General features: G+C 42.6%; 1 protein-coding gene across 5 annotated transcripts in view; it reads right to left on the bottom strand.

Annotated features, from left to right (window-relative positions):
* LOC122561833 overlaps positions 1 to 21183 on the bottom strand; it is a 62845-nt gene that overhangs the window by 26230 nt on the left and 15432 nt on the right. For 4 of the 5 annotated variants that reach the window (XM_043714056.1, XM_043714052.1, XM_043714051.1 and 1 more), the window contains 3 exons: positions 17113 to 17198; positions 7793 to 7887; positions 1936 to 2016 (listed from right to left, as the gene is read on the bottom strand). In XM_043714056.1, coding sequence (XP_043569991.1) covers positions 1936 to 2016; positions 7793 to 7858 — 147 coding nt within the window. In that variant the 5' untranslated portion in view covers positions 7859 to 7887; positions 17113 to 17198. Of the gene's footprint in view, positions 1 to 1935; positions 2017 to 7792; positions 7888 to 17112; positions 17199 to 19491; positions 19702 to 21183 lie in introns of all 5 variants that reach the window. The other variant, XM_043714054.1, reaches the window with a different exon arrangement.

Genomic DNA, 21183 nt, shown 5'->3' with positions numbered 1-21183 from the left:
GGCAGGGAGTGGGGTAACAGTCCCCGGGGCAGGGAGTGGGGTAACAGTCCCCGGGGCAGGGAGTGGGGTAACAGTCCCCGGGGCAGGGAGTGGGTTAACAGTCCCCGGGGCAGGGAGTGGCGTAACAGCCTCCGGGGCAGGGAGTGGGGTAACAGGCCCCGGGGCAGGGAGTGGGGTAACAGCCCCCGGGGCAGGGAGTGGGGTAACAGTCCCCAGGGCAGGGAGTGGGGTAACAGCCCCCGGGGCAGGGAGTCGGGTAACTGTCCCCGGGGCAGGGTGTGGGGTAACAGCCCCTGGGGCAGAGAGTGGGGTAATTGCCCCCAGGGCAGGGTGTGGGGTAACAGCCCCCGGGGCAGGGAGTGGGGAAAACGGCCCCGTAGCTGGGAGTGAGTCCCGGTAGGTGACTTTGATGGGGGAGGCAGTTCTGGAACTTACCTTGGACTAGCTGTACACCAGTACAGAGTAGACTAGGGCCGTGAGTGGAGTGGGGATGGCTATTGGAATTTGGTCTAGCGCGGGCAGTCAGACCGTATGCTGAGCTGCTGCAATGTAATATCTGTTTGAGTTTTCCCACCTTACTGTAATATCAATCCTTTAATGTTGCCCTTGTTTTAACTTATGTTTCAACTCTGTAGTTAATGCAACTACTTTTATTCCTCTGCTGTATCCGAGAATTGTAAATGAGGTATTTGTAGCTAAGATAATGCTGTAACAGCTTTTCACTGTGTACATGTGGAGTACATGTGACAATAAAAGGATATTGTATATTGTATTGCATATTGTGAAAAAACCCTCAAACCTGCTGACAATTACATAGGCTGAAGCTCCTGTGCTCCTGCCCTCTAGGTCTCCTTAGCTGCATCACTCACAGTCACACTCTCCGGTCCCTGAACACTGACCAGATTAGATGACTCAGTGGCAAGAGGTGTGACTGGTTCCTGGTACAAAGTGTCAAGGTAACATTCTCCCTCCCTGATGCATTGTAGCTGTAGCTCAGACACTAGCTCATCAACTCTGAGCTGGAGCTGCTCAACCCTCAAACACTTTCCATGGATGTGTTTGCCCTGGACCAAACTATATTTGTTGCAAATGCTGTGGTGCACAAGCCTGTGGTGAGGCATTTGATATCCCCAGTATGTCACCTGTTGGACCATCCACAATTTGGTTGTGCAACAGTGTCACAACAGTATGAAATTCTGAGGTATACATTAAGTGGAAGGCTAGGAGCCCTGAGCAAGTCAAACACAATCAGACTACATTATTGCTTCCATAGGCTCATTGGTATTTTTCCTTTCCTTTCTCACTCCCTCAAGGCATGCTGAGGTAGAGTTCCACAAACCCTGCCTCCTTATGTTTAAATCCTCAGATTGACTGTGAGAGAGCTGTACAGTGTCAGGGGAGCCAGCGAGCTGAGCGTGATGCTGGCATCAGCTAATTTCCACTGATGTACTACTTTTTGATGCTGATTATTATTCTCATGGTGAGAGGTAGAAAGATTGTTCTAGCCGCTGGAGACAAATGTAGCACAAGACAGCCACCCGACTGAGAACAACCGATCCAAAGTGTAACTAAAGCTCACCCCTTACGAGTTTATGCAGTTCACTGCCACTGGATGCTTATTTATCTACTAAGTCATGCAGGGCGACCTTAATTATTCATTTTCTTAAAAAGGCCAAGGGATGAGGCAAGTGTAAGTCCACCTGAAAGTCCACAAGCTCTGATGAAGAGTCATTGAGACTTGAAACATTAGTTTACACTCTCTGCACGGATGCTGCCTGACCTGCTGTGATCTCCAGCATTTTCTGTTTGTGGTGAAATTCCACAAGTTTGCTTTTAGGAAATTGATGATTCCTAAAAGCAACAGGTTATTTGCCTACAATAAAGACTCACGTGGGAAAAAGCAATGCAAATGAACAAATAATTTTTAATACTGACCCAATCATCACTTAAGCAGTTGGGGTGTGGATGTGCATCCTGTTTTATTCGAAGGTCTCTCGTGTAGATGTTAAATGCAGACTAGACAAAATAAATTAATAATGTTAATAACAACTTCAACAGAGGAGAATCTTCTATAAACTACAAGGTTAACATTACATGTTGTCTCTCATATGCAATTGGTTTATTTATAATCGATAAAAAAAACATATATTTTAAAAGAAATATATCCATTTTTCCTCAGCAAGTGGCTTCTTTCTCATAGTTGTCAAACGTTTCCTCTCTGTGTTAATTTATACAGCAAGAATGGAGCTTAAACAAGGTATTAGACAGCTACCACCCTCCATGGAACTAAGCCACCACATCACAAAGACTGTAGTAGCTCAAGAAACTTGAAAGGGTTCAGAAAAGATTTACAAGGATGTTGCTAGGGTTGAAGGGTTTGAGCTATAGGGAGAGGCTGAATAGGCCGGGGCTGTTTTCTGCGCTGGAACGCAGAAGCTGGTGGGTGTTTGTAGAGGTTCCACCACATCACAAAGACTGTAGTAGCTCAAGAAACTTGAAAGGGTTCAGAAAAGATTTACAAGGATGTTGCTAGGGTTGAAGGGTTTGAGCTACAGGGAGAGGCTGAATAGGCTGGGGCTGTTTTCCCTGGAACGCAGAAGCTGGTGGGTGTTTGTAGAGGTTTATAAACATCATGAGGAGCATGGATAGGGTAAATAGACAAGGTCTTTTCCCTGGGGTGGGGGAGTCCAGAACTAGAGGGCATAGGTTTAGGGTGAGGGGAGAAAAAATTTAAAAGGGACCTAAGGGACAACCTATTCATGCAGAGGGTGGTGCGTGTATGGAATGAGCTGCCAGAGGAAATGGTGGAGGCAAGTACAATTACAACATTTAAAATGCATCTGGATAAATATATGAATAGGAAGGGTTTAGAGGGATATGGGCCAAGTGCTGGCAAATGGGACGAGATTAGGTTAGGATATCTAGTCAGCATGGACAAATTGGACAGAAGGGTCTGTCTCCGTGCTGTATATCTCTATCACTAAGAAGAGCCACCATCATCACTTCAATGAAATAATGGATGTGTAATAAATGTGACTTTGCCAACAATGCCCTTTCTAGAAATTGTAATCTGCCTTCCAGTAGAAACAAAACAAAGAAATGAAAAGTGAACTTAATATATTCACATGTTATAGATGTGCCAACTCCATTCCTCCTTATTTGATTGGAACAATCTAAGAGCTGTTTCGGATGGCCATTTGTAGCATCAATGGGTTCATACAGCCTCTCATTATTCCTTTTGTAATAAATGGGAAATACATATTTTGGCAGGAGCAGTGTGCCAAAGGCATTCTGATCATGATGGTTGCTGCACCAATTTAGCAACCACAAGAACTGTTGGGACAAGTTAGCTCTTACAAGTCAAATCATGAGCTACTTACTGGTTAGTGAGCTTAGTTTGGAGCGTTTTTTTGTTTTCCTTACAGGAGTCAGACGCAGCAAGGTATGAACTGTTTCACAATATCGTACTCCAATTGTAGCTGATCAAAGCTTGCAGTGCAGCCGGGTGTATCCCTGTTTCTGAGCTAGAGGCTCCAGGAATGAGTCCCAGCCAATACCTTGATGGCCAAAGAAGGTATGTACATCACATAGCCAAATTATATTGAGTATCAACTTGCAAATCTTTCCACCACACGTCATTGGCAGGAAGCAACAGCACGAGAGAGTTCTGATCAGTCATGTGATGGAAAGAAGTTGGAATACCTCTAGTCTACCACATGCATGGGAACGTACATGTTGCTACTGCAACTCCAACTCCGAGTGAACTGTAAACGACCATCCAATGTTTTCATTAGTACTTAGGGATAAAGCAACATCGTTTCACCCAATGTTACACATTTCCGCATTGAACCATTTGCATTCAATAGTTAAATAATGGAAGGGGGGGGGGGGTGGGGGGTGGGGGGGGGGCTAGCTTATTTTTATTATTAATTAATGGGATGAGGGTGTTACTGGCTAGGCCGGCATGTTTTGCCTATCATTGCCCTGACAGCAGTTAACGGTCAACCGTATTACAGTGGGTCTGGGAGATACATGTAGGCCAGACCAGGTAAGGACAGTAGTTTCCTTCCCTAAAGGACATTAGTGAACCAGATTTTTGATTTTAGTTTTCAGGGACTTGGAGACAATGAGTGCTGGGCTTGACAAATTCCCATCAGATTCAGCATATGGGGTATGAGGCGAAAGCAGGAAGAGAGTACTGAGTTGGAGGATAGGTCATGATCATATTGAATGGAAGGGCAGACTCAAAGGGCTAAACAGGCTACTCTTGCTCGTCTTTGCTATGTGAGTTTTTTGATGGCATTTTTACCAGAGGCAGTCATAGCAACTTGCCAGGCAGCGATGGGAAATCAATTAAAATAGGATCAAGTAACTCACAAGAGCCAAGCATTCAGCAGGAGGAACTAATGGCTTTAGATTAGATTAGATTAGATTAGATTACAGTGTAGAAACAGGCCCTTCGGCCCAACAAGTCCACACCGACCCGCCGAAGCGAAACCCACCCATACCCCTACATTTACCCATTACCTAACACTAGGGGCAATTTAGCATGGCCAATTCACCTGACCCTGCACATCTTTGGACTGTGGGAGGAAACCGGAGCACCCGGAGGAAACCCACGCAGACACGGGGAGAACGTGCAAACTCCACACAGTCAGTCGCCTGAGGCGGGAAATGAACCCGGGTCTCAGGCGCTGTGAGGCAGCAGTGCTAACCACTGTGCCACCGTGCCGCCCACCGTGCTTGACGCGTGCTATTTGTTTGACCAAAACTGGACCAAGTAGCCAACGTTAGACATAGACCTATCCGTGCAGCAGATTCGGGCAGGAAAGATTTTCTAGTGAAAGTATCCTCACCTCTCTCCTCTCGCATTGGACCCACTCATATCTCTGTCACTGCAGCTGCATTCTGAGTGAAGCTACAGTGAAGGCTCCTGGTACTCCTCACATTCTGACTCCAGATTTTCCCTTCCGCCTCCTGGGCCCAACCTCCCATCTCTAATTTTAAGGTGACGATGGAGATGGTCTCATTGGCTAACTCCTGTAAAATTAAGACTGGAAGCAGGGCTGAGGAAGTAAGCAGAGTGAGGAACCAGAAATAGCTGGTTGAATATTTTCAAAGTGGAGAAAATTCAGCTGTGAATTAGCATTCGATTCCCTTAATTCGATCCGAATCTTCCTTCCATTCACTTTTAGCTGGAAGCCAAAAAAAGTGAATGGAAGAAAGGTTAGAATTCAGCAGACACAGATCAAAGGTGACTGATTTTAAAAAAAAGACCATAGCAAAAAATGCATTCCACAATGAGTTTTTTGGACATTGTTTAAAAGGATAGAGAAGCAGATTCAATGATAATTTTCAACAGGGAGTTGGAAAAAGAAAGGAAAAGAAGAAAGGTAACTAATTAGTTAGCTCTTTCAAAGAGCTGGCAGAGGTGAAATGGACTGAAGGGCCTCATCCAGCATCATTCTTTGATCCTAAATGAGAGAATATCTGATTTTGCTCTCATTCCAATAAAATCATTGAACATTCCCCAAGACCTTTGAAGAGAATATTCTTAAATATGTTCAATAGAAACAAACAGAAAAACAATTTTGAACAGGAAAACAAAATCAGACATGATATAGGAGCACTGGATCAGTGATGGAGTTTAAGGAGTCTTAAAAATATTTATCCTCATTCTTCCCACTTCATTCCAGCTTTATGTTGCCACCCATGTTGACATGTCATTGGTTGAAGAAAATAGATGACTTTAATCTTGCTGAAAAGAGATGTATTGCCAAAGCTTATTACCTTGCTCTTGACAGAAGAAATGCAAGAATGACAAATTTCAAATGATCATGTTGAGGAGAGAATGGGTGCCAATTGATTCTAATTGCTAACGTGTCAGCCATTGGAGAACAATGGGGAAATATATGCTCTAAAGTGCCTGGATAGTTCATATGAAGCGCAAGGTTTGAATATTCCATTGTTTGGAGAATTTGGGTGCCTGTGTATGATGGTGTGTCTCTTCTATCAAATGTAAGTGAGCTATGTTATGAGTTCAGCTGATTGTATTAAATAGGTAATGATCGTATATATACATAATGTTGACACAGAGTTACAGGTAGCTTTTGTTCAATGGCAACTTTGGATTTCCTTTCAAATTGAGGTTCAAACTGAGCTTCCAATTTCAGCTATCTCACACTTGGGAGATGTACAAGGTACATCCCAAAGAAATACAGGTGAGTAGAAAATTAGAGTTAAGCTAAACCTGCTTCACAATATAACTCTTCATTGAGGAGCACTGTCAAAAACATCCATGGTGAAATGGTGCATGACTCAAAGGAAGGAATGGAAAAATGATTGAATAGTGGACTTTTAACCTGCTGTTTTCTGGACAGGTTTATGCATTATTGGAGGACAGTCATTGGCAGTGTTCCCTTATATATTATAAATAAAGCATCTATGCTTAAAATACAAATTAAGTTTCTCTCAGGCTGAACTTTTTCAATGAATCTCAGAAGAAATCCAGAGTGGATACTGGAGAGTCATACAGCTTTTTTTTTTGTAGAAAACTTCCAAAAAGCATTTGATAAAGTCCTGCATGAAAAATTAAATTCCAAGCAAAGAAGATTCATGCTGAATCTTGGAAAGAGATAGAAATATGTCTTGAAGGGCTGAGTGCAGTTGGTGGAAATGTATGGAGATGTGAATGGTATCAGTTTGCAGGGTTGTGGTTTGCTGAGTAGAGTGCCTTAAGTATCAACATTGAGAGTTTTTAAACACAGTAATAACAGCTTTCAGAAATTGTAAATACTGTTTAAGGAGGGCACCTGCATCACTCAGGAACTGTAATATCAGATGGATAATTCACGCAAGTGGACAGAAATGTTCGTATGGACAAGTGCACCCAGGAATTAAAACTAAATCCCATGATTTGGAGGAGCCAGTGTTGGGCCGGGGTGGACAAAGTTAAAAATCACATAACACCAGGTTATATTCCAACAGGTTTATATGGAAGCACTGCTCCTTCATCAGGCGGTTGTGGAGCAGGATCATAAGACACAGAATTTATGGCAAAAGACAACGGTGTCGTGTGGCTGAAATATATTAATCAATTAAGTCTCTCATCTTTTAGAATGGTTTTGCTAGTTTTGGTTCATTAATTTAAAAGGAGTTCTGGGACTTACGTGTTAACAAACCAAAACTAGCAAAACCATTCTAAAAGATGAGAGGCTTAATCTAAGTTTGTTTAATATATTTCATCTGCATGACACTGTTGCCTTTTGCCATAAATTCTGTGTCTTATGATCCTGCTCCACAACCACCTGATGAAGGAGCAGTGCTCTGAAAGCTAGTGCCTCCAAATAAACCTGTTGGACTATAACCTGGTGTTGTGTGATTTTTAACTAGATCCCATGAGTACTTTGTGGATAGACTAATCATTGAGAATGAAGGTGGAAGAGTTTTTCCCCTTGTGTGGTGTATTTTTAATTTTAGGGTATGTGCAGCATAATGTGCACCATCTTAGATCCAATGTAAAAAAGTGCTAAACTGCAAATTCTTTGACTTTGGACACCGTGGCCAAATATTGACAGCTTCTGCCGTATCACTGCCGTATCACTGCCGTATCACTGCTGGGTCTTCCACTCTTTTAGTGCATTTATTTCAAAGACGTGAACTGCATTAGGGACACATCAACACACTTTCTAAAAGACCATGTCAACAGCTCTACAAATGATACATTAGTAACAAAGCTCCTTGTGAATCAACCGAAAATGTAACCTGAAATGAGCACAGTGAACATGCATACTTTGTTCGCCTTGGACATTTGTGCATCCATCTGTGCGATCTTGGCTTCAGAATTTTCCCTTAGCATTTCCCACAATTCTGCTGAGCCAGGGTGACCTGTGGGGAATAAATCGAGGGTTAAGTGGTAAATAAAGAATCAAAGAACAAAGGGAGGCAGATGCCTGGGATTGTGTATCATTCTGGCAATAAACTCATCTCCTGATGCATTGGTGTAGCAGAAACTCAGGAAAACCATGCAGGGAAACTGATTCAGAAACAGTCACTGAATTGTAATCCAGAACAATGGTCACGAAGCCCGGGATACATAGAACCAAGAATAGTACAGAATAGGAACAGGCTCTTCAGCCCATCATGTCTGTGCTGACCATGGTGTTATTCTCAACTAATCCCATCCCATGATCAGCTATTTCAGACTGAGGTGAGGTGGAATTTCTTCACATAGAGGATGGTAAACCTATGGAATTCTTCACCATGGAAATTTTTGGAGGCAAAGTCACTGAATATGTTTGAGAGCGAAATAGGCAGATTTCTAGAGGCAAAGGTGACAAGGAATATGGGTAGAGCACAGGGGCATTGTTCTGAGATAGAGGATCAACCATGATCATATTGAACGGCTTTCTCTTTCTCCTATTTTCTATGTTCCTGTGCCAAGGTACTGCTCATTCTGTAATTGTAAATGACGGCACTTGTGTGTCATAAACCCAGCCTCAACAACTGAGAAAACCAACAGCAGATCAGAAATCTCAATACAGCAGACAACTCAGAACTGGCTGTGATGAGAATCATGTGGAACGTAGCTAAGGTAGATACAAACTTATGTGGTGGAAGTAAACAGGAGTAAGTGAGGACTGCAGATGCTGGAGAGTCAGAGTTGATAAAACTGGGAAAAGCACAGCAGGTCAGGCAGCATCCAAGGAGCAAGAGAGTTGACATTTCGGCATAACCCTTCTCCAGGAGGGTCTTCTGAAGAAGGGTCCTGCCTGAAACATTGACTCTCTTGCTCCTCGGATGCTGCCCTGACCTGCTGGTGCTTCTTTCCAACACCACGTCTGATCAACTCTGGTGGAAACAAATGCCAAAATTTATTTATTTTTACTACATCTGTAGCTCTGCTTCTGTACCAGCAAGTTGCAGATTTACGTCCCACTCTAAGGCTTGAGCAGAAAAATCAAACACTCTGGTGTAGCACTGAGGGAATGCCGTTCTGCTGAAAATGCCATCTTTCAGGTAAGGTGTCACACTGAAGCCTTAATTGCTTTTGATCCAATGGGACTACTTTGAAGTGGAGAAGGGAATTATTCCTGGTGTCCAAACTCATATTTGTCCCTCAACCACCACTAAGCTATTCAGTCATTACCACAGTGCTGCTTGTGGGAGTGGGCTGTGTGTAAATTAGCTGTCGCATTTCCCACATTGTAACAGTTAACCCACTTCAAAACGTCACTGGCCCTAAGGCACACAGGGATAGCCTGAGGTCATGAAAGGTATTGTATATATGCAAGACTTTTTGTTTATAACAACATTTGGACCCCGTTCTATCATTCAGTTGGATCATGGTTTATTTGTACCTGAACTTCAATTTTCCCACCACTGGTCCATATCGGATTACTAAACAAAAATCCCAGTTTAGAATGCTCAGTTATCCCCAGCACCCTCAGCGAGATAATTCCCGATTCCTACTAATTTTGGTGGCAGTGTTGGGGCTGCCTGTTGACTCAATTTCTGAGACATTCTCTGCATTAGTACTTGAGATGGCAAATGAATTAACTCACAATATTGCTTAGTGGAGTCCCCTTCCTCACTGTTATAGCTTATTGATCAGTAATGCCTCGTCATCAATGTTCCATGGTCAGTTTCCATGGAAGGTCAGTTTCTTGTGACTCCGTGCTTCCAGACCACTCCCTTGTCCGTTGATTTTTTACAAGGTTGATGATTTTGGATGCTCCTGTGACTGGTGTAACCCCACTGTGACTGCTGGTCTCCTGCAATGACACTTTGAGCTCTCTGTGATCATTGCTCCAGACCTGCCCAGTGAACACGATTTTCCAACAGAATCTGTACACTGTAAGTAGGGGCCACCAACTTTGCTGCTGCTAATTTTTCTTGTTGCCATCAAACTAACATTCTGCAAGTCCCAGCTGTAATCAAATTACCTCATGATATACGATTATGATTCAAGTGTGTTTGTCATCTGATACATCACACATCATTACAGTATAAATGTTGGATCCTTAAATGTGGTGCAAGTTACAAGTTAATTGCATACCACAACTCAGAAACTATAGGATGACATTCATCATGAATAATCATGAAGGAGAAACCAAAATCATAAAGTGTTGTGCAAGAGCTTTAGGACCCTGGGACAACATAGTGATGTTGCCGCTGAGCTGATCACTGGGCATAAATGGCACAGGGTGGGCGGAGTTATGAAAGAAGGGGCAAAACACATGCAGAGAAGCATGTGAAGTGGACCGACTAGCATTAGACAGTAGAGCTTATGGAATAGCTTTCACTAATATATATCTTTCATTACCATATATTTCATCTCAATATGACATACAGACAGTCCTTAATCTCTGATTTACAGTCACGAACACAGGCAGTGTAACCAAGCTCTGTGCTGATCAATCTTTATATTTGTCATATGGTTTTATATCCACACCCATGGATCTGGGTTCAAGACAGACTGGTCGAGGAGAAGGTAAAGTCACAAGTTGTTTTCAGGCTAGAGTTTCAGTGCAATACTGTTTATTACATATTGAGATGAAACGTATGGTAATCAAAGATATACCAGGCTCCAACCTTATTATACATTAGTGAAAGCTATTCCATAAGCTCTACTGTCTAATGCTAGTCAGTCCACTTTACATGCTACTCTGCATGTGTTTCGCCCCTTCTTTAACTCTGCCCACCCTGTGCCATTTATGGTCAGTGAGCAGCTCAGTGGCAACATCGCAATGTTGCCCCAAGGTCCTAAACCTCTTCCACAACATTTTATGATTTTAGTTTCTCCTTCAGTGAGTACTCACATGAATGTCTTCCTATATCTTCTGATGCTGTCGACTTCAGGTTTGAATGGTGTTTTCTCAGGAGCCAGAGAGAACATTCGGCCATTTTAAACATGGTTTAAAGCTCCCCGTGTACCTCTTACAGCTGGCACTTATTTTGTAGACACTCATCAACCAACCTTCAGTCGCCTACCCACCTGAGCACTGCTCTCTATGAAAAGCTTTAAAGATTTACATTCACTGAGCACTTAAGCAACATCAGGATGTCTCAAGCACTCTACAGCCTCAGGCCAAAGTAGAAAATCATTCAGGGCAGGATTTTTTGGGTAGTGGGATTACGTACTCTGCCACCTAAAAAGTCATATCCCAAGACATTCACCTCTCCAGGGTCGGCTGGAGGTTGAAATTCTGCCCTTCACTTGGCAGGAAATCCTTCTTGAGAAAGCAACAGGCCGGTCTGATCGGTTCCTGATGAAAGGCTTTTACCTGAAACGTCGATTCTCCTGCTCCTTGGATGCTGCCTGACCTACTCTCGACTCTCATCTCCAGCATTTGCAGTCCTCGCTTTTGCTCTCTGATTGGTTGTCATCCAGGGAGTACAGATTTGGAGTCAGGATGGAATGAGGTCCTGGGAATTAAGGGGAGGGGCAGTGGACCGGGAAGGAGGGGTGTTCCCTGGCAGAAGTGCCAGTGATGGAAGTGTCTCCCCTTAGCACTCCCCCATCTCTTCCCTACCTTGCAACCCACCAAGCTTCCCTTTGTATGAGAACTCTTCCCACTGGCCTCAAAATTACAGCCCTCGGTTAAGTTGCAGACAGTTCAGGGGCATGCCATCCAGGAATTTCATGTGCTTCCCCCTGCCAACTTGCTCAAGAGTGCAGGAGAACATGCCCGGAGCAGTACTGGGCACACTTAAAAATGAGGTGTCAACCTGGTGAAGTTATAAAACAGGATCACTTGGATGTGTCATACAGCACAAGCAACGAGCACTAGACAGGGCAAAATGAACCCACAAACAACAAATAGAATCTAAGCTCTGCAGTTCGGTCACATCCAATTGTGAATGTTGGTGGGCATGAAACAACTCACTGGAGGAGGCGGCTCCATAAATATCTCCACCTTCAGAACAATAATCCAAAATGCTGAAGCATTCACAACAAGCATCATCAGCCAGCATCAGTGACTGATTTGCTCCAGTACGTTTCAACCTCCTTTTTGGATTACTTTATTGGTTTTAAGCAGAAGGAAATAACTTCCCTTTTGTGATAAAAGACTCAGAACAACCAGCAGTCGGACTCTCTTTGTCACTATTTGACAAGAATCTTCATAATTGTCGTGAGCTAGCTATCTCTTCTTAGCACATTACAATGAACCACCTTCTCTCTGTACCACTGTTATAGTTGTGTACCTACTTCCTTTTCTGATGGCATCTTTACAAAATAGTGCTTGGTTATTCCCACTCCTGCAGTTGGTCTCTTACTTAACTTCCAACAATTGGTTCTGGTGTGTACAATGTATTTACAGCACAAAGATGTTACTCTATTTATCTTGTTTTCTGATTGACCTTCCTCCTTTCTGATTTTGATCTCGTACGGTCTATTCTCTCAATTCATTCATTTTATGTCCAAGTTTTTTTTTATTTTTCCTGTTTCCTATGGATATCCATATGATCATTTCCCTACATGTTCCAGCTTAATGTTTCAGGATACAAATGCTACAGGAAGGAAAGAAAGGAAGGCAAGAGAGGAGGAGGATTGGCATTTTTGATAAGGGATAACATTACAGCTGTGCTGAAGGAGGATATTCCTGGAAATACATCCAGGGAAGTTATTTGGGTGGAACTGAGAAATAAGGAAGGGATGATAACCTTATTGGGATTGTATTATAAACCTCCTAAGAGTCAGAGGGAAATTGAGAAACAAACTTGTAAGGAGATCTCAGCTATCTGTGACAATAATAGGGTGGGTATGGTAGGGGATTTTAACATTCCAAACATACCAGATCTAAAAGTTGAAGTTCTAAATTGGAGGAAGGCCAATTTTGATGGTATTAGGCAAGAGCTTTCAAAAGCTGATTGGAGGAAGATGTTCGCAGGTAAAGGGACAGCTGGAAAATGGAAAGCCTTCAGAAATGAGATAACGAGAATCCAGAGAAAGTATATTCCTGTCAGCGTGAAAGGAAAGGTTGGTAGGTATAGGGTATGCTGGATGACTGAAGAAATTGAGGGCTTGGTTAAGAAATAGAAGGAAGCATATGTAAAGTATAGACAGGATAGATCGAATGAATTCTTAGAAGAGTGTAAAGGACGTAGGAGTATACTTAAGAGGGAACTCAGGAGGGCAAAAGGAGGACATGAGATAGCTTTGGCAAATAGAATTAAGTGGAATCCAAAGAGTTTTTACAAATACATTAAGGACAAAAGAGTAACTAGGGAGAGAATTGGGCCCCTCAAAGATCAGCAAGATGGCCTTTGTGTGGAGCCGCAGAAAATGGGGAAGATACTAAATGAGTATTTTGCATCAGTATTTACTGTGGGAAAGGATATTGAAGATATAAACTGTAGGGAAATAGATGGTGACAAAATGTCCATATTACAGAGGAGGAAGTGCTGGATGTCTTATAACGGGATAAGGTGGATAAATCGCCAGGACCTGATCAGGTGTACCCTAGAACTCTGTGGGAAGCGAGAGAAGTTATTGCTGAGCCTCTTGCTGAGACATGTGTATCATCAATTGTCACAGATGAGGTGCCAGAAGACTGGAGGTTGGCTAAGATGGCACTGTTGTTTAAGAAGGGTGGTAAGGACAAACCAGGGAACTATAGACCAGTGAGCCTGACGTCAGTGGTGGGCAAGTTGTTGGAGGGAATCCTGAGGGACAGGATGTACATGAATTTGGAAAGTCAAGGACTGATTCGGGATAGTCAACATGGCTTTGTGCGTGGGAAATCATGTCTCACAAATTTGATTGAGTTTTTTGAGGAAATAACAAAGAGGATTGATGAGGGTAGAGCGGTAGAAGAGATTGATAACATTTCCCATGGGAGACTGATTAGCAAGGTTAGATCTCATGTAATACAGGGAGAACTAGCCATTTGGATACAGAAATGGCTGAAAGGTAGAAGACAGAGGGTGGTAGTGGAGGGTTGTTTTTCAGACTGGAGGCCTGTGACCAGTAGAGTGCCACAAGGATTGGTGCTGGGTCCTCTACCTTTTGTCATTTACATAAATGATTTGGATGTGAGCATTACAGGTACAGTTAGTAAGTTTGCAGATGACACCAAAATTGGAGGTGTCGAGGACAGTGAAGAGGGTTACCTCAGATTACAACAGGATCTTGATCAAATAGGCAAATGGGCTAAGAAGTGGCAGATGGAGTTTAATTCAGATAAATGTGAGGTGCTGCATTTTGGGAAAGCAAATCTTCCGCAGGACTTATACACTTAATGGTAAGGTCCTAGGGAGTATTGCTGAACAAAGAGACCTTGGAGTACAGGTTCATAGTTCCTTGAAAGTGGAGTCTCAGGTAGATAGGATAGTGAAGAAGGCATTTGATATGCTTTCCTTTATTGGTCAGAGTATTGAGTACAGGAGTTGGGAGGTCATGTTTTGGCTGTGCAGGACATTGGTTAGGCCATTGTTGGAATATTGCGTGCAATTCTGTTCTCCTTCCTATCGGAAAGATGTTGTGAAACTTGAAAGAGTTCAGAAAAGATTTATAAGAATGTTGCCAGGGTTGAAGGATTTGAGCTGCAGGGAGAGGCTGAACAGTTTGGGGTTGTTTTCCCTGGAGCGTCGGAGGCTGAGAGGTGACCTTATAGAGGTTTACAAAATTAGGAGGGGCATGGATAGGGTTAATAGGCAAAGTCTTTTCTCTGTGGTCGGGGTGTCCAGGACTAGAGGGCATAGGTTTAGGGTGAGAGGGGAATGATATAAAAGAGACTTAAGGGGCAACCTTTTCACACAGAGGGTGGTACGTGTATGGAATGAGCTGCTAGAGGAAGTGGTGGAGACTGGTACACCTGCCCCACCTGCCAGCACCCGGCCCATATCCCTGCAAACCCTTCCTATTCATATACCCATCCAAATGCCTCTTAAATGTTGCAATTGTACCAGTCTCCACCACTTCCTCTGGCAGCTCATTCATTACACGTACCACCCTCTGCATGAAATAAGGAAGGGATGATAACCTTATTGAGATTGTATTATAAACCTCCTAAGAGTCAGAGGGAAATTGAGAAACAAACTTGTAAGGAGATCTCAGCTATCTGTGCCACCATGCCGCCCATATCGCTTCCTGGAACCTTCATATGACTGAGCTTAAGCATTTTCAGCATCAAATAGTTCCTTGGGTTTTTAGCCACTGGTAAAATTCCCCAATTTCATTAAAAATCCAGGACTCTTCAGGAAGTCTTTCTCTACACAATGTTTTAAAATAAACCACCATGGTGACAGAAATACAATTAATCATAAGAATCACTTCAAACACAAACCGCATCCATGTGGCATAAGTTCAAATAATAAAAAAATCTCAAAATTATACTAAAACATATATAAATTGCACACCTTACATCACATCAACTATCAATAACTGTCAAAAACCGTCCTTTTCTGAATGAGACTGCTTTTCTGATTAGAGTGTAGTCTGTCATACAGAGGAGAAAGTGAGGTCTGCAGATGCTGGAGATCAAAGTTGAAACTTTACCTTACATCACATCAACTATCAATAACTGTCAAAAACCGTCCTTTTCTGAATGAGACTGCTTTTCTGATTAGAGTGAGTCTGTCATACAGTACTTTGTGATAGAATTTCATTTTATTTCCTGTGTGCACAGGTATATGGGGACAGTAGCAGCTTTGTATGGTTGGTGAAGGAGGACAAGATTGATGTAGGCAAGACAACACAAAATTGGCATGGGGGTAAGAGGGGTTAAATGGGAATGGGTGGGTGGCATTAGGTGGAATGGGTTGGCATGCCAGGGGAATGGGAAGTGCATGGGGTAAGGGGTATTGGTAGAGGTGTGAAGGGTGAGGGCCAGAGGAATGTTTTATATGTTATTGTTTTGTTTTACGTTTTGGGCAGGGTGCTTGGGGTCCCAAGAGCAGGCTTCTGCCCAGTCAACCTCAGGAACTGGCAACTTCTCAGCTCTTTGCATGACCTGACTTCCAAACTGAAAATGGAAGGGGTTGGTGGCCATTTTTTAAAGATTGGGATCTGAGATTTGGGATTTCTCCTGTCTGTATACAGCCACCTCAGAAACAAAAATCAGGATTTTAATCTCTGCACATCAAAGTACCATCAGGAAATCAAAATTTCACATCCCAACTAGTTCATTCACCACGTCATGTTTCTTGCCCTTCTAGGCTCCTTCTCCAACAGTGTTTACAGTCCCTACAACTCACAGATGGACATCACTAAGCGTTCATATATTAAACAGAATGGACAAGAGCAGAGAGAGAGTTTATTCAATAGTAGGAGTGAAGGGAGAGAACTCATTCAACAGCACAGGAATGAAGAGAGTCCATTAATCTTGCGGAGACTTCATAAATAGCTAGCTGAGCTCCGGCCAGGCTGGATTTAGGATTGAGCTGGCATTGGAATCAGGGTGGAATTGGCAACTAGAATGGGGTTGAAGCTGTGTCTGAGTCTGAAGTGATAAATCAAAAATGTTGTCACAGGGAGACACAAGGGATTGCTGGGTAAATATTTTGGCTCACCTATCTTTCAAAATGAAAGTATTCGGGATATTGTATTTGTGTTGGCAAGGTTTCTTGCCATAATAAAATTTATTCACTAAAAGGGTGTTAATTATGAACCATTTAAGTAAAAGGGGTGACACGGTGGCTAAGAGGTTAGCACTGCTGCCTCACAGCGCCAGGGACCCAGGTTCAATTCCAGTCTCAGGTTACTGTGTGGAATTTCACATTCTCCCCATGTCTGTGTGGGTTTCCTCTGGGTGCTGTGGTTTCCTCCCACAGTCCAAAGATATGCAGATGAGGTGAATTGGCCATGCTAAATTGCCCATAACGTTAGGTACATTAGTCAGAGGTAAAACGTAGGGGAATGGGTCTGGGTGGGTAACTCTTCAGAGGGTTGGTTTGGACTTGTTGGGCAGAAGGGCCTGTTTCCATACTGTAGGGATTTTAAAAATCTAGTAAATTAACAAATGGAAAGGAAGACAGGGCAGGTGATGTGCTGCAACTAGAGTATGTGAGTGCTTCTAGATACCAGGAGAGCAGTTTTATTAACTAGCCTTTAAATACTTTGCTTCTTCCTACCACACTTTTGGCTACAGGTGCTGAGCAGTTCCTTACCATCACACTTCTGCAGGACAAGTTGAACGCATTGGGCAGCATGTTCACTTACTCCTCCTTCAGAGACAAATCCTCCACCAGAATGCCTGCAGGTAACCACATTTCAGTTCATAAGAATACCATTCCTGAATGATGCACAAGGTTTTTCATTTCTTAAATTCCAACTGCTACCAATAAATGTTGTGTTATAACTGAACAAAGATGATATGATTTAAGAGACTCAAATGTCTGTAGTCACAGCTTGAACGTCAACCCAAGAACAAATTCTCCACACTGTCTCCATGGCACCCTGCACTGGCATCAGTGGCATGCTGGTTATGATTGAGTAGGTACTGAAAGGTTGTATCTAGACCAAGGCGAAGGTGCCAAACATTTCTGATTGAGATGAGGAGAACTTTCTTCACTCAAAGAGATTGTGAATCTCTGAAGTTCTCTAGTCCAGGGGGTTGGGAATGTATCAAAATTGAAAACATTTCAGGCTGAAACATGTATAGATTGTTGGCATCTTGTTAAATGAATGGCTATGGGAAGTGGATGAGAAGGAGAAGTTGAAACTAAAGATGTGTTGAATGGGAAAGCAGACATGATGAGTTGAATGGTATCCAGCACCTAATTTATATCTTCTTGTGTCACTGGACTAGTAACCTTGAAACCTGGACTGATGGCATAGCGACTGGAATTAAATCTCATCAAATGGATTTTTAAAATTCAATTTTCGTTTAACAAATATCAATAATGTTGGCCATGAAATTTAAAGGTTGATTTTTACAATAATCTGGTTCACTAATATCCTTAGGAAAGGGCATTTGCCATCCTTACATGGTCTGACTTTATATGGGACTCCAAACTGAGAGCAATGTGGTTGATTCTGATATGACTCTTTGGGGTACCGCATTGGAAATGAAGCCCCAATATTCCCAGAATTATCACAAAGGCGAAAATTTGAGTAAACCACCAATTTGCCCAATTTTGCGTCATTGTCTAAATCAGGATGAATGAATATGCACACACACTTTACCATTAACTACAGAATTACTATTATTGCAACTAGTGTTAACTGATGGCAAAAGCAGGCATGTTAAATTGCTAATGTATAACTCTCTAACTTAAAAACTACCCCTTTCTTGAAATTTTTATATAAATACGAAGAGGCGCAAGGAAACAAAATAACACAAACATTACGGGATACAAAACTGAAATTACTGAGAAAACTCAGCAGGTCCAGCAGCATCTGTGGGGAGAAAGCAGAGGTAATGCTTCAAGTCCACTGACTCTTCATCTGTACTGATGGAGATGTGGAAATGTTGACTCGCTTTCTCCCTGCGGGTGCTGCCAGGCCTGCTGAGTTTCTCCAACAATGTTTGTTTTTGTTGCAGATCGCCAGCATCTGCACTTCTTTGTTTTGGACAAATACCATGGAGGTGAAATCAAACAATGAGTCACAGAAGCAGGGTGCTGGCACCAGTCCGAATCACAAATGTTGGAGACTATATTATTATTTTGGGTCCATTTGACTCCTTTATATCCTTTTCTGATGATGCAAGGTTGTGAATACATTGATTCTCAGCCATACATTCACTGATCGAGGAACTGTTCCTTCAATGTTTCTGAGATGGATCTCCCCCTTTCCTTTTCAACAATGAATTTTAGATTAAACAGCACACATAGAAAGGGTGAGGAGAGAAGCTAAATACTGGGGATTTTCTTTTGCTTCTCCTTACAGAAGGGGGAGAGAGGGATGGACGCTTTCTGTTTGCAGGCTGGCGGGTTTTGTTGTACTGTCCATACCCAAGAATGTAGCAACCTGTCCAGGATCCAATTAAGTGGTTGCTACTATGCTGTGTCCTCTGGATGTGTCTGAAAATTCAGTCAAAAGACTGTCTCTGGGAAGAATTGCTCTGAACAGACTTGCCCTGAACAGATGCAGCCAACATCATGGTGTCTGGAATGCTCTCTCAGTGCTGGAATACAATTACACTGTAGATACAAATCACTATGCATTCCAGTAATGGGCTTTTAAAACTACAAACATAGTTTTACAATTCCTTAGTTTAAATCTATATCCTTTTTTATTTATTAGTCTGCAGTCCAAGAATATGTGTTTATGTATTCTCATTACAGTTCTCAATTGCCCTGTATGATGGCCAAAAGAAAATTCAGTTATATTAAGACAGTGACTCACCACCACCTTCTCAAGGGTAATTAGGGATGGGCAATAAATATTGACCTTGCCAGCAACACCCACGTCCTGTGAATGAATAAGTAAAAACTGTAGCTGCAACCTGACTGCGGCAGCCAGTTATTGAAGGAAATGATGATTACCTCACTTCAAACCCTCATGCTTTCTTCATAAAAGAACTGCATAAGTATTAGAAATACCTTGGGTTTTTGATAACATGACTGGGGTCTAGTAATCCCAACTTTGGAACCATTCCATCGACAGTGGAAATTTTTACTTTTGCAAGCACTTAGAACTTGATTGGAACAGCATCAAAATTTTCTGAAACGCTTCTCGGTCTCTCTGTCATTTATTCCATCAGCCTCCTGCTGCAGAAACTGACTGCTTGCCACGTACTGTTTCGAAGGTAACTGGGAAAAGTGAGCAATGGTCACATTTTGTGTTCAGCAATGAAGGAATCCACCTGTTTGGTAAAAGGGCATTTGCCCATCATTGTTTTTATGGGAGCCCTACAGTGTGGAAGCAGGCCATTTGGCCCATTAAGTTCACAACTGCCCTCTGAAGAGCATCCTATCCAGACCCACCCCATCCCTGTAACCTTGATTTCCCCTTGGCCAACACATCCTTGGACACTGTGAGAAATTTAGCATGGCCAATCCACCTAACCTGCACCTCTTTGGACTGTGGGAGGGAACTGGAGCACCCAGAGGAAACCCACGCAGACACGGGGAGAACGTGCAAACCATTTGCCCGAGGGTGGAAGTGAACCCAAGTCTCTGGCCCTGTGATGCAGCAGTGCGAACCACTGAGCCACCGTGCCAGCCATTTTACGGGCTTTTGTTCTTGACTTTTGTCAACCAGTTCTTGAGAAAGAACATAGGCTTCTACAGGGGATATGGAACTTTGTGGAGCAGGCCACACAACTGTGCAACTCCTTAACAATCTTATTTAGAATATGGGATGAACAGAGCAGACCCTGCATTCAGGAGTGCCAGTTAGAATATGGAATTCAATGCTAATTTATGTACAGAAATACAGAATTGGGAGGATTAAAAGTGACATAAAAAAGAAAACTTAATACCAAATATTTAAATTATTTACTTGAAAACATCTTTAATACTTAAAATCCAAAAGAATGACACTTCTCACTTTGGCAGTGCTAACGTTTGGTGATGGAGATGTTGTTTGAAAGGAGTTAAGGCTTATTGCATTGTTCAGAACACAAGAATGGTTTGTTTTTGAAGGTTGGGGGGGTGGGGGGGGATATACAACAGATAAGTGCCACTGCCAGAAGAAATACAATTGTTTCTTTTGTATACTGCTAGCTTGATTTGGCAATGTGACCTCAACCTCTGCTGTAACACTGTGTGTGTGTCATCAGTTGCAACCATTAAACATGCACCACGTGTGAGATAGTGTCAGAGTGAAGCAACTGCAAGTTTGTAGATTCCCAGAGCTGCAAGAGAATCAGCTGCTGAGAGGGGAAACAGAATTGGAATTGTTTTCACTTTTAGCGGCAGAAGTATGAAATAATTAATTAGGAAACCTGAGCAGAAGAGTTGCAAACATCATTGTAGCCTAGACCTCTCACAGGCGCAGAAAAGCCACACTGTAGAGTGTTTGAAGACTTGGAAGAAACATTTTGAGGCCCATTCTGTATGATTAGCATATGCTCAACATCAGAGTTCATAGGGAAAAGGATACTCACTCAGTATGTGACTGCACTGATCCATCTAACTAAAAGACCCTGAGATTTTGTCTCATTGCATTTCATCTCATCTCTGATTGGCAGGATCTCTTATACAGAGACGATGAAAGCATGTCTGCTGAAAGTGGAGGAAAATGCTCTGAAGGAATCTATGTGTCGTGTGCTGATGCTCTGTGGTTGTCAA

This window comes from Chiloscyllium plagiosum, chromosome 23 (assembly GCF_004010195.1).
Source record: "Chiloscyllium plagiosum isolate BGI_BamShark_2017 chromosome 23, ASM401019v2, whole genome shotgun sequence".
Lineage (NCBI taxonomy): Eukaryota > Metazoa > Chordata > Chondrichthyes > Orectolobiformes > Hemiscylliidae > Chiloscyllium > Chiloscyllium plagiosum.
Note: the sequence above shows the minus strand (reverse complement) of the source record. Positions and strands in the feature narration are given on the sequence as shown.